Source organism: Eptatretus burgeri, chromosome 11 (assembly GCF_056783735.1).
Source record: "Eptatretus burgeri isolate ZD-2024b chromosome 11, Ebu_testis_v1, whole genome shotgun sequence".
Lineage (NCBI taxonomy): Eukaryota > Metazoa > Chordata > Myxini > Myxiniformes > Myxinidae > Eptatretus > Eptatretus burgeri.
In genome coordinates this window covers 37,488,021-37,500,604 of record NC_140971.1, presented here as the reverse complement: position 1 = coordinate 37,500,604, position 12,584 = coordinate 37,488,021, and the positions used below count along the sequence as shown (strand labels likewise).

General features: G+C 39.5%; 1 protein-coding gene across 2 annotated transcripts in view; it reads left to right on the top strand.

Moving 5' to 3' along the window:
- Positions 1–12,584, top strand: part of LOC147016888 (tyrosine-protein kinase SYK-like) — a 79,216-nt gene that overhangs the window by 54,749 nt on the left and 11,883 nt on the right. For both annotated transcript variants that reach the window (XM_085846036.1, XM_085846035.1), the window contains exons 4-9: positions 3,574–3,706; positions 4,043–4,121; positions 4,404–4,426; positions 6,594–6,677; positions 7,268–7,301; positions 11,288–11,483. In XM_085846036.1, the coding sequence (XP_085702162.1) occupies positions 3,574–3,706; positions 4,043–4,121; positions 4,404–4,426; positions 6,594–6,677; positions 7,268–7,301; positions 11,288–11,483 (549 nt within the window). The remainder of the gene's footprint in view (positions 1–3,573; positions 3,707–4,042; positions 4,122–4,403; positions 4,427–6,593; positions 6,678–7,267; positions 7,302–11,287; positions 11,484–12,584) is intronic.

Genomic DNA, 12,584 nt, shown 5'->3' with positions numbered 1-12,584 from the left:
ATGAATCTTGACCACAGTCTTTATCACCCGTGATGTACCACAATTTGTTCACAGCCTTAAAAAATAATCCATAGGTATTTACTTTCTTCTACGTTACATATTTTGTGGGTCATCCATACCTACCAGTGGTTCCCTGGTTATCTTGTTGAGCCGCTACCAGGTGAGCGCCCAGGGGTATTGCCCCTATTTTTTTTATGATGTCATAGATGCCTTCGTTATGATGTCATAACTGCATATGTAGAATGCTACATCTGATCCATATGAAAAATTTTGAGGGTCATCTAGGGATAAAATGGTTCACAGGAAAATTTTTGATGACGTCATCGGTCACTTGATTCGGCAGCCATATTGTTTGTTTTTAACCTTCAAAAATCTTCTTCTCTGAAGTGGCTGAACAGATCGAGGCAAAACCCTATACGTATGACCGCGTATCCATGAGGAACAAAAAGTTCACAAAGATGATGTCATAGGTCACATGGTTTGGCAGCCATATTGGATTTACCCTAAAAACTATAAAAAAATATTATTCTCCAGAACGGCTGGACCGATTGAGGAGAAACCACCCAAATGTTCCCCAAACCATGGGTGTACAATTTTTTAAAGGAATCATTGATAGGTCACATGGTTTGGCAGCCATATTGGATTAAAGCAAAATATTAAATAATGTTTTTTTCTGGAAACGCTTAATCAATTGACATGAAACTGCACAGTTGTGATCTAATTGTGGAATACATGTTTTAAATTTCAACTTGATCAGATGCATGGTCTGGAAGCCAGAGTTAATAACTTTTTGGATCTGGGTTCTTTTTGATTTTGATTTTATTTTTTGAATAAGGCTCACTTGGCTGTGCCTGGATGGGTTTCAGGGTAGAGTAGTCGTAGCTGAAACGTGAATCCTATCCAGGTAACTCCTGATGACCTCATCTTTTATTTTTGCTTGTTTGGGGTTCCTTTGAATACTCCAATGCAGGATTCTACCGATTTGGTCTTCCATTTGATTTGAATTGAATTTATTTTAATCCCATTCTGAATTCAATTGAATAATAAAACAAAAGGTCATGTGTCCAATCAAATTGGGGTTGCATCAAAGCGGGACGTCTTAGTACCCGGTCATCACTGCCAGCAGTTATAAAGTGGCAGTTCTAATCATGTCTCTTATTAATTACGTAACACACCAGTCCACAAACATCACACAAAATACACCACATAAAACTACACCAACACCACACAAAACAAGTCCTGGCGAGGGTCTGCAGTCTCTGATTGCTCTTTTTTTCTTGTTGATGTACGTTTTGCTCAGGTTTTACTCTTTTCTATAAAGCTATGTGTATACTCGGATCCATGCATGAGCTCTTGAGGATCTTTGTAAAACTTGGATATGAAAATGCAAGAATTTACATCTGCATTTATTCTGGTTTCGCATAAAATGCACCATCAACACGATCCACTAAAGTTTAGGAAAACAAGTCAAAAGAAAATGCATCTGCGACAAAGCCAAAGTGGAAAGCCTTATATTGGTGAGATCACATTTCCAACACCACAACTTACAGCTCTTACACCACATCCCAGTTTGACAGTTAATTTTGGTAGTTTTATGCTCTCAAGGCAGATCATGGGGAAATATATCCCTCTCTACCATGTTACAGTCACAAGTAATGGTTATCTGTGTGATAGCATGCTTGGTGGACAAAACCAACAGGGTGCCATCACAAAGTTATTTGACAAATGAGAAGTGCACGTGGTGACGTTTGGGACATTGATATGAAGATGATTCATCAGTAAAATCACGATGCTTGGTATTGAGCACAAAAGTTTTTGCTTGACCAGCAGGCTTTTTTGAGCCATTTTTCCATGTTCTGCATTGCTTCTTTCACAATGTGCCCAGTGCAGATGCTGACCACACCTTACAGCCAAGAGGTGACCTTGATAGTGGACGGGTTCCCTAACTGACCAACTAAGAGGACTCTATAGAAAGATGCCTGATGTTTCAGGCCTCACCCTTTGCAAAGCAAAATAGGTGTGAAACGAGGTCCTTATGGAGGATAAGGCCTGAAACGTCGGCTTCTCTCTTATTCATGGAAGCCCTAATCAGGCTGGGTTATTTTGGACTCTCTCAAAGTCTAGGGAGGTGGTGGAGGGATTGTGGGGGGGGATACGGATACCACACCCCCCTGGAATCACAGTCATAAAGTGACAAAATAGAACCAAATTTGGCACACATGTAGATTATGTTAAGGTGAACATGTCTGTGAAATCTAATCACCATACACTCAAGACTTTTGGAGTTATTTGCTAATTTCCGATTCAAATATGCAAATTTTCTAATTTGAATGTATTTTGGGCAAACTTCTAAACATTTTCATACTCAAGATATGAGATTCACAAAAACTACAGAACGGCATGACCACACACACACACACACACACACACACACACACACACACACACACACACACACACACACACACACACACACACACACACACACACACACACACACACACACGCACACACACACACACACCAATATTGAGTGCCAAATTTGGTTGTATAAACTAAATAGTGTTCCATTTGTCACATGTTACTAGTGGCAAGATACGCACCACATTTTTAGTGAAGAGGGAATTTTTTGATGACCTTTCATGACATCATGATCATGAAAACTATCACTGGAGCAAGTAGAGGAGCATTAGATAATGCAATAGAGAAAGTGCGATTGTGACAAACTGAAAGATATTGACTACAGCACATAATTACTTCTGAAAAGATGTGTGCTGTGTAAAGTGAATGGGAAAATCCCCAGTTTATGGTACGTAGCACCGAAAAATTTTGCATTGTGCGGCAACCGCAGGTCCGATTTAAAAATATAATAATGAAATTCGTATCAAAACATGCGCAAGACTTTAACAGAAAAAGCCACGAAAGGTCATCATGAAAAAAAATTCTGCGGAAATATGGCAAAAAAGTGGAGTGGGGGCAGAATCCCCCCTCCCTCCCCCCCCATGTGGCCTGAATAGGGTTAAGGTATTTATTTCCTATTTATTTTTACTTCTCTTGTCACCTACGTGGATTGCTAACTTTTTGCTGAAATTAGCGATTACATTCTTTATATTCACTTCTGAGCTGTCGTTAGGTATTGCTTAGGAATCTTTGAGCTGAAGTTCGGTCTTGATTATGAATCTGACATGCAAACTATGAACTCTCACCCTGATGCTTCACAGGCAACTCTTTGCATCAATGAATACTCCTGGCTGACCAATTTGATAGTCGTCTCTTGTAAATGTTAAAGATCCCATAGTACCTTTCAAACAATGTCGTCATTGTGTTTGCGGTACCTTTTCGAAATTCTTCATGCCTGTCCTTGTTAAAGGCTCCTTTGGCAGCACCTAGTGATGGAGTCGTGACCATTCTGTGGTCAACTTTCAGCTGTGGAAACTTACCCTGAATGCCCTTCCCCTGCCTGGCAGAGGGTTATGGAAGTTATTATGATTATTGGTGCTAATGGGTTTATAATGATGAAGATTTTATTGTATGCTGCTTTAGCAAATTTTGAGAAATTTACTGGTTTTACAGACTTCGCCAAAGAAAGTCAGGCTTTGTCATCAGCCTTTGGTACAAGAAGAAAGACTATCATTACACGATCGACAGAGACAAGGCAGATCGGCTGTCCATTCCTGAAGGAAAAAAGTTTGACACCCTTTGCCAGGTTCAGTTTCAGTACTTTCTTGCTTATTCACACTCTTTGCCCTATAACACGGCCAAAATGCTCTGCACATGTACGCTATTCATTTGAGTAACTTATTTCACATTCCCATCTTCGCACTTGGCTCTCGACAAGAAGGTCCCAACTTCAAATTACACATACTGTTGATTTGTCCATTGCTTATTAATATTAATGTCCTCCTTGTAATTCATGAAAAAGTACATTGATGTCTCCCGTTCATTGTCCATGCCCTCCATGTGATATGCAAAGTACAATCTCTACCATGAGCCTTATGTTACAGAAACATTGACATCATCAATCCATCTTATTCCCCAACAGCTTGTGGAACATTACAGCACAAAGGACGATGGTTTGCTCTGTGCGCTAGCAGAGGCTTGCATAGTTCCTGGGTATACTGGTAAGTTTCACGGGTAGAGAAAAAGGAAGGAAGAGACGGGGGCATTAAGGAACGTGACCACAAGGAAGTCTATGGTACAGATGCTTCCGTTTAGCTTTCTCAGCAGTGTTAACAACCATCACTTCTGGTTTTTCATTTGCACTTGGTAGTTGGTGTGAGCTGTAGCAAGTAATTCTGTTATTTGATGCTCGCTCAGAGTTGCATTGCCAAACACTATGTAATGGGTTTTTCGTATTTATTTATAAGAAAGATTTCATTAATCGGTGACCTTTTCTGTTTCAGACTACTATGGAAACCAACTTCAGGTGTGTTATTTGCAAAATCGATACCAACATTATCATGAAATAAAAAATGCAGGTTATAATTGGATTTATTATTCATATAATTGTGTTGTTTCAACAGTTGTTAAGAGTTAAAAGCAGGTTGTGGGTGGTTGAGGGTAAAATACTGACAATGTGATTTGGACATAGCACATTAGTCATAAATGAAATGGATTTCCTGCCTTTGAATTTTTTCATTTATTAAGGAGGCTTAAATGGTAGAGAGGAAGGAATTGGAAGAAAGGTAATTAGCATGTAAGTGCTTGATAGGCATGTTATGTGCCCACATTTTTGTGGAGACATACCTACCCCTTTGGAAATGATGCCATGATCAAGCCCATCGATGTATGATCCAGATGTTGTTGAGCTCATTCCCACCAAAGATTATCACTCATGATATTTTCTGGATCATGAGTACACATTCTTTGTCTCATTATATATATTTTTTGTCCCCTGCCCCTCCAACAAGGTTGGAGACATGTAACATTAAAATTAACTCCGTCCAACCGACCGATCATCTGTCCATGTACTTTTATGTACATGATATTTCAAAAACCGTTCAACATTTAGCTTTCATATTACACAGATCTTTTCCTCATACCACTCAAAAGGCAGGGACATAGAGTATCAGATTATTGCTAAATTATAAATAGAGGTGAAAAATGTAGTGGGTGGATAAGGAGTATAGACTACGGAGGACCATCAAATGAGATGCATAATATTGATAGGCCTCTGTTTCACCACACCGGCTTTCATTACATCCTTTAATATTGTTACGGTACCAGGGTCAAGGGGCTATCACAAGGGGGGTGGGACTTTTGGACTCCCTGGCCTCAGAACCCAAAGCCACCAGGACATGGATGCTTCCACGGCACAACGGGTTCTTAAGCAACCGCTGACGCCAGTTGGGATAATTAGTTCTAACAGGGTCCTCATGCCTTCGATGTCTTGTTACCTATTGGTGACCAAATGACCTCAACTAGGGATCGCACCCTCAACACGCACCCGAGTACATATTACGGCTGAGCAGAACTGTGAGTGCAGTGTTGGTTAATCAACAGAGCCAATCAGTGAGGGGAAAAAAAACTTCCCGTCTATCAATTATATGAACACACTGTGCCAGACCAGCCAGACAGATTGAAGCATGAACGACTAACTGCAGCATTGAAGGAAAGACTGAGGGGGTGAAGGAGGGGTTGTTGAATTGATGTTTGGTGAAGTGGATTGAGGAGATTAAAAGTGGCAAATGAGAAGACATCACACCAGGAATATAGAGACTAACCTCAAAACGCATGCCCTCCCCCCCCCTCAAACACCTGGACATAGGGCAATGGTGTACCTACCACATTAATGAATGACAGAACTCATTCTCGGGAATCCTACATGTACAGGAATGCTCTCCCCCGGGGTACCTTTCTAAAACCGTAACAATATATAATTATAAACTGCGGTAAACATGAAAGTTTGGCTGACCTGTTGCTCCTTGTAATGATATGCACCAGTTTCAGAAATATGGTCCGATAGGATGATGCAGATGTCGTAATATAAATTGCAGTTGCCTTTGAGCTGTCCTGGGTCGTTTCTCTGCCTGACTATCGACTATCAGCTTTATGCTTTGTGGATACGGCGTGGCATTACAAAGTGTGCCATCCTTCGGATGGACATTGTGTCGGGTGGCCAGTTTGCTAGCATTAGCTGGTGGACATTAAATATCTCATGGTGTCTTTCATGAAGAGTAGGCATGTTATTACCAGCACTTTAGCCAAATTCTAGGCTAAATCGGTTCCAATCAAATGGCAGGCCCTCTCAAGCATGCTCATGAAAGATTCGGGCTAAACTCTCCCTTCCCCTCCCTCCACGGCCGACCCTACAAGGTGAGAATAATTTGGCCATGAAGTAGTGGTAGAAGTCGTAGTAGTAGTAGTAGTAGTAGTAGTAGTAGTAGTAGTAGTAGTAGTAGTAGTAGTAGTAGTAGTAGTAGTAGTAGTGATCAAGCATGTACTGTTTCAATTTTCATTGGCTTCAAGTCTCAGTTTTCATTGCCATAACACTTGAAATTCAAAAAAAAAAATTTTCAACACAACTTCCCGATTGTCACTGCTGGTCATTATGTCCTCTTTTCCCTTCCTTCCATTATTATCTGTTCTTCCAGGAGCAAAACCATCAACCATCCAGGAAAAACTGGTTTTCCTCTTCGTTTTCAAATACATTGCGAAAAAACATGGCTGTTGGAACGGTAAATGCCAGACCACGGGATTTGACCAATAGTGTTTTTTTTTTTAATAACATTTCCCTGTACATTTATTCCTTGTTAAAAAAACAAAAACATGACTTAATTTTTTTGTATTTAAATTATTTTTCTTAATGGATGGTAAATTTTTATTTTTATTCTAAATGTGCTTCTCGAGCCTTGTTACTCTCACGGATATATTGTGTCATCGTGGCCATGGATATGTTGTAATGTGGTTTGTCAACATTGTCATTTACATTGCATCAAAAGCCGTTCTGTGATATTTAACTATCACAGAACGGTTTACAAGAAACTATGGAGTAGATGGGCACCAGTGTATTGCTTTGTCTGCTAAAATGTAATTGCCACAACCTTCATGTCGTCCATTGATTATATTATGGCATTTCAACCCCGCAGAGATAGAGCGCTACTGATAAGACAGTACTGACAGATTACTTGACATGCAAGTTTTGTTTTTCTCACCCCTCCCGAATTCTTTAAAACTGTGCAACTGACTTACCTCTGAAATGTACAAAAACAACGTTTTCTCAATCTCGACCTCACATCTCAAACAACCTTCACCACCGATGCTACAGAAACTGGCAGCGCAGTTGCTCAACCTCCCTCATCGTGAGTTCCTTTTAAAATGTGTTTGTGATCTCAATCACGCAGAATTTATTTTTGTAAGACCTGCATGTGATAATGTGCTTTTATTATCTGTAAAATGCAAACTTTTACAAATCAACTTTCTTTTTATTCACTCTAGGAATCGTCATTTGGAGATCAGTGCTTTTGTAGGGCGAGAATGTTACCTGGTGTTGTAGAGGATGTTGCATATTGTAAGAGCAGCATGAGACCATTTTTCATGTTCATTCACAAGTGAATTTTATTAGCAACGATTGCACGTCCTGTTCTAAGTTTGTGTTAAAAATTCTAATCTGGATAATGAAGGCTGTTTTCATTGCATAAACTGTGATTTTTTACTTGACCGTTCGAGATTGCAAATGGAGAGATAATTTAATCGACATGTTTGCTATCTTGTGATGTGTCACAAAGTCAAAAGGGTATGTGTGGAGGTGCCTGCTGATAATCTCAAATGGTCTGGTCTGCGTCATTTCAGAGGTCTAGGTTTTCTCAAAGGTTCTTATATGTTTTTTGCATGATGAATTTAGAAATGTATCTCATTTCGCTCAATCAGGTCAAGTTTTTATGCGATCTCAATTTTAAGGAAAAAAATAATCAAAGTTTTTGTTTTTTTTAATTAGCATTTTTTAAATTCAAAACTAGACTTACATTGACAGAAAATGTACAAACTATATATAAAATGACGCACAAGTACAGTTAATGTGAAATTCAACATTAAAAAGATGAAGGAAAACAGCGACTGCTGGAGCGACTGAAGTTGGGTGTTGCCAGAAAGAACGATTTATCTATTTTTCTGAAATTGAAATGAAAGTAATTGAGAAGGCACTTTCTTCCACATTAAGTGTACTTGTGTGTCATATGTATAGTTTGTACATTTTCTGTCAATATAAGTCTGATTTTGAATTTAAAAAATGCTTATTAAAAAAAAAAAATTTGATTTTTTTTCCTTAAAATTGAGATAGCATAAAAACTTGACCTGATTGAGCGAAATTAGATACATTTATGAATTCAGCATGCAAAAAATATATAAGAACCGTTGAGAAAACGTAGACCTCTGAAAAAAAATATTTCAAATGCAGCCCAGTTTAATGAGTGTGAGCCATGTTCAGTGAATGTGATTAAAGTGATTATTCAGTACATGTTGTTCATGTGTGCATCAAGTTGGTGTTCTTCATTAGTTTAGAATAACAGATTGCCTTTCCTGACCATGTGTTTTTTTTTCTCTCATGTCCCTTATATTACTGATTCCCTTTATTCACCCTGTTTTATTGCATTACCCCCTTTGGTTAATTAATTTAGTATTTTGCACATGGCACTTGGTGCTTTATACAGTATTGGGAAGGAATCACAGTGTGACATAAGCTTTTTTTTCTCGAATTCTCTTTTACCTTCACTATCAATTTCAAACACCTCAACTTAATGTCGGTAAAGCGTTCCCCTCATTTGACGTCTTTCAATCTTGTGTGACTTGAAATATTCTCTTTTCCCAACCTTGCAAAACCATCTTAACATCCTATTTGGCTCTTGTTGGTCTCAAATCGATTTGCTTTTTCTCGAACTTTCAGCCATCTTCCCAATTTTGTGTTTATTTATTTATTTATTTTGTACATCTCCATTCGGCAATACCTGTGGTCATGTTGGTTGATTTATTTGTAAACTCTGGTCCAATGTTGTGGCATTATCATCTGCCTATCTCATGTAAAGCCATCATATAAACACACACAGTGAGAAACATTAAATTTTAGAAACACTGCTTCATTTCCAAATTTAAACTATAATACAGTAATGATTGATGGATGAGATATGAATGTGATGACAATGGCTGTGGACATGCAGACATATGGACAAGATGTCAGTACGTGAGAAAATTTTCACTCAACAGTCTTCAGACATTAATTGGTTACATTGCATATATTCATAAAGCAATTCCTTTCCTTTAAACTCCACCTACTCGACACCCTCACTGCTCGTTACCCCATGCATGCGAAGCAAAAATCAGCATTAAGCAATTGGTTCACTTCTGTCTGTCTGTCTGTCTGTCCATCCTTCTGTGGACAAACGTCAGTTTATGATTGAGGAATGACTTGATTTCAATTGAATGTTATATTTAAAATACATGAATCAGAAAAATGAACCTGTAGTTTAACACTACTTTGGCTCTGAATTAGTCTCGACGTACATTTGCAGAGAGGAGTCAGATTATATTTTTATTCTGTCTGCTTGTCTGGCAGTCAAGCAAAATTGAAAATCATTCCAAACAGGAAACTCATTGTTGTTGAGGATGTCATAAAGGACACAAACAACAGGCATGAAAAACTAATGTAACATGTTAAATAAGGTGGTGTAAAAGACGCTGCATCGACAGCGGTAAACTTCTTTGTTTTGTTTTTTTCTACAACCTTTAAAATGGTTGTTTCATTTCAATTGCATTATATAATTGAACACTGTAGAACACAAATAACCTTTTTAGCACTTTGAAAACTCTTCCATTTAGCAGGCCATGGACAAAATATTACAGCATTTTACGTCATCACGACCAATCAAATTTGCCGTTCGTAGACCCCACCCACGTTCTTGTTTCTCAAAACAGTGTGAGGGAAGATGTTCTATGAGCTCTCCAGTTTGAGTGAGTGATACTGCTTATCTGATGTAAACGACAAGCTCGGTGAATTGGCTGATGTAAGTGCAGACTAAAACTAAATCATTTTGTGTAGAGTGCATTAATTATGTCACAATGTGCACGAACATAGGATTTTCTTCATCAACGTTTTATCAGGAAAATCTCAGGAATTATGAAAACAAGTCCTTCAATCCAGACAAATCTCACACTCCCACGATGTCTCTCCGAAAGGACCATCTGGAACCTCCCCCATCTGAAACACAATGTCCCCAATCTACTTTTTGAACAATCCTCTTGAAAAAATTGTCACTCTCAACCTTTTGGGTTTCACTATCTGCCATGATCCTTCCTGGGAAAGCTGCATTTCCAAGCTCGCCTTGAAAGCCAGTTTCCGACTGGGCATCGTCCATAGTCCTTCCTTGGCACACCTGAGCTCCTGACCACATACAAAGCTTTCATCCACAGCTTGATGGAGTACTACTCTCCCCTCTGGGCTGGTACCCCTGCCTCACACATTTCTTGGCTTCATGCTGTGGAAACCAAGACTTTTAGGATCATTGGTATCTCCCACGATGAAGCTGATTCTTTGGGTCTTTCACTCACTCACTACAGACAGGTCGATGGTCTTTCTGTCTTCTACCATGTCCTCTCTGGCCTTACACCCCCTGCTTTGTCTGTGCTTTGTCTCCCTAATATTTCTGTAGGGTGCTCTAGGTCTGCTAGCAACCCTCTTCTGGTGAAACTGCCAAATCAAGAATTACTGCTCACCTTCACCCTTTCATTCCTCTTTTTTTTCCTGCCTCCAGAACAAACTCCCACACACTCTTCGATCCCACTCTTCCCTCCAAGTCTTCAAAACAGTTATTGACCACCATGTCATATCTTCCCCCATCCAAAACCATGATCTTTTCTACCCCTGTTAACCTATCCCAAACCCACCTCTTTCAAATTCCCTGTTTTCCTTCCTGAAACTCCCTGTCGTGTCCATCTTGCTTACCCCATGTAACCCGCCCCTTCCCTCTCTCCTCCACAGATCTGATGTCCCTGTTCCCTGCTGTTGTTGCATTTCCCTCTCTCACCCCCTCTCGTCTCCTGCTCCCTTTGTTATATGTTCTGTGTTAGCTCTGAAACGAGCCTCGACTAAGTAAACAAAAAAAAATAGTGCTTTGTTATTTTTGTGGTAAGTTTATTGAACAGAAATTTAATGTGGTGTGCTCTATTTAACTACTCATTCCTGCTTATTTACTCCCTTAATCTTTCAATGTACTTCATTTCCAACTGTTGGAAAGTATTTGAACAATATTAACCTTAGTGGATAACATCCTTCAACTTGTTGCCAAACCTTCCGCAGGCATGCATTCGACTGAAAATGTGTATGGACAAGCTGCAAAACCAACAGAAACAGATGTGTTTGAAAGTCCTTACAACGATCCTGACGAGCTCCGCACAATTGAACTCAACCCTAATGCCCTCACATTAAATACAGACATTGAGCTGGGTGCTGGGAATTTCGCCACAGTTGTGCCAGGAATCTTGCGAATGCGAAGGTGAGTTGTTGTTGTTTTTTAACTACCAAAGGTTAACAAACTACTAAAGGATATGGGGGAGTGGACATACACCAGAAGGAAAGGAGAAATAAAACAAAACAGGTAACAATGGCCTGGAGAGAAAGAGAATAGGAAAGAATCAGGGTGTGTTGAAGATATCAGTGATGTGCATGGGTGAGCACATGAGGTAATGATGGGTAGCACATTTGAAAGACTGAAATCAGGAAGATGAGACAACAAACAAAGGGAGACCATTCCACAATTTGGAAAATAAGGGGATGGATTAATGCAAATGAGCAACCAGTCTGGACTTGAGAGGGTGAGCAAATTAGGGTTTCTCGAAGAATGGCCAGATGTACAAGCTTCTACAAAATATAGCCCATCAACTTGCCACAAGTGGGAGAATTAGTGTAGTACATAGTAGAAAAATCGTGCAAATTATGATACAAGCATCAAATTTGGCATTTCTGTTCTGCAGGGCTTTCTGATCAAATCTGCCCGATTGGCCATTTGAAAATCAAAATTTTGAAAAATTTGAAGAAAAAAAAAAAAAAAACTTAAAAAAAATTTTGTAGTCACAGCTGGCTGAAATTCTTGAAGCGCAAGTGAACATCCCAGACAGAGAACCAAGGGGAGATACAGTCATCATTGATGGCTCAGCACTTATCAATGACCTACCTCCACACACTTCAAAGATATTTGATGACTATGCTAAAGAAGACATAATCCCAAAGGTGGAATCCTATGGTGCCAGCCAGATACAAGAGGGTGGACGTAGTGTTTGATGTGCACAACAAGTCAAGTCTGAAGTCTGAGGCAAGGTCGAAAAGGCGGCAAGGAATCAGAAGAAGAGTGACAGGAACCAGTAAGACCCCAAGTAACTGGAGAAGCTTTCTTCGACATGACAGCAACAAGACTGAGCTGTTTCACTTCCTTGTGGAAAAGATGTGTGAAGCACAGACGACAAGCACAGTCATTGTCACAAAAGGAGAAAATGCCATTAGCAACACAAGGAAGTCACTGGATGCTGTGTCTCCATGTTGTCATGAAGAAGCTGACACTCAAATATTTGTACATGCCAGGGATGCAACGACGGATGGT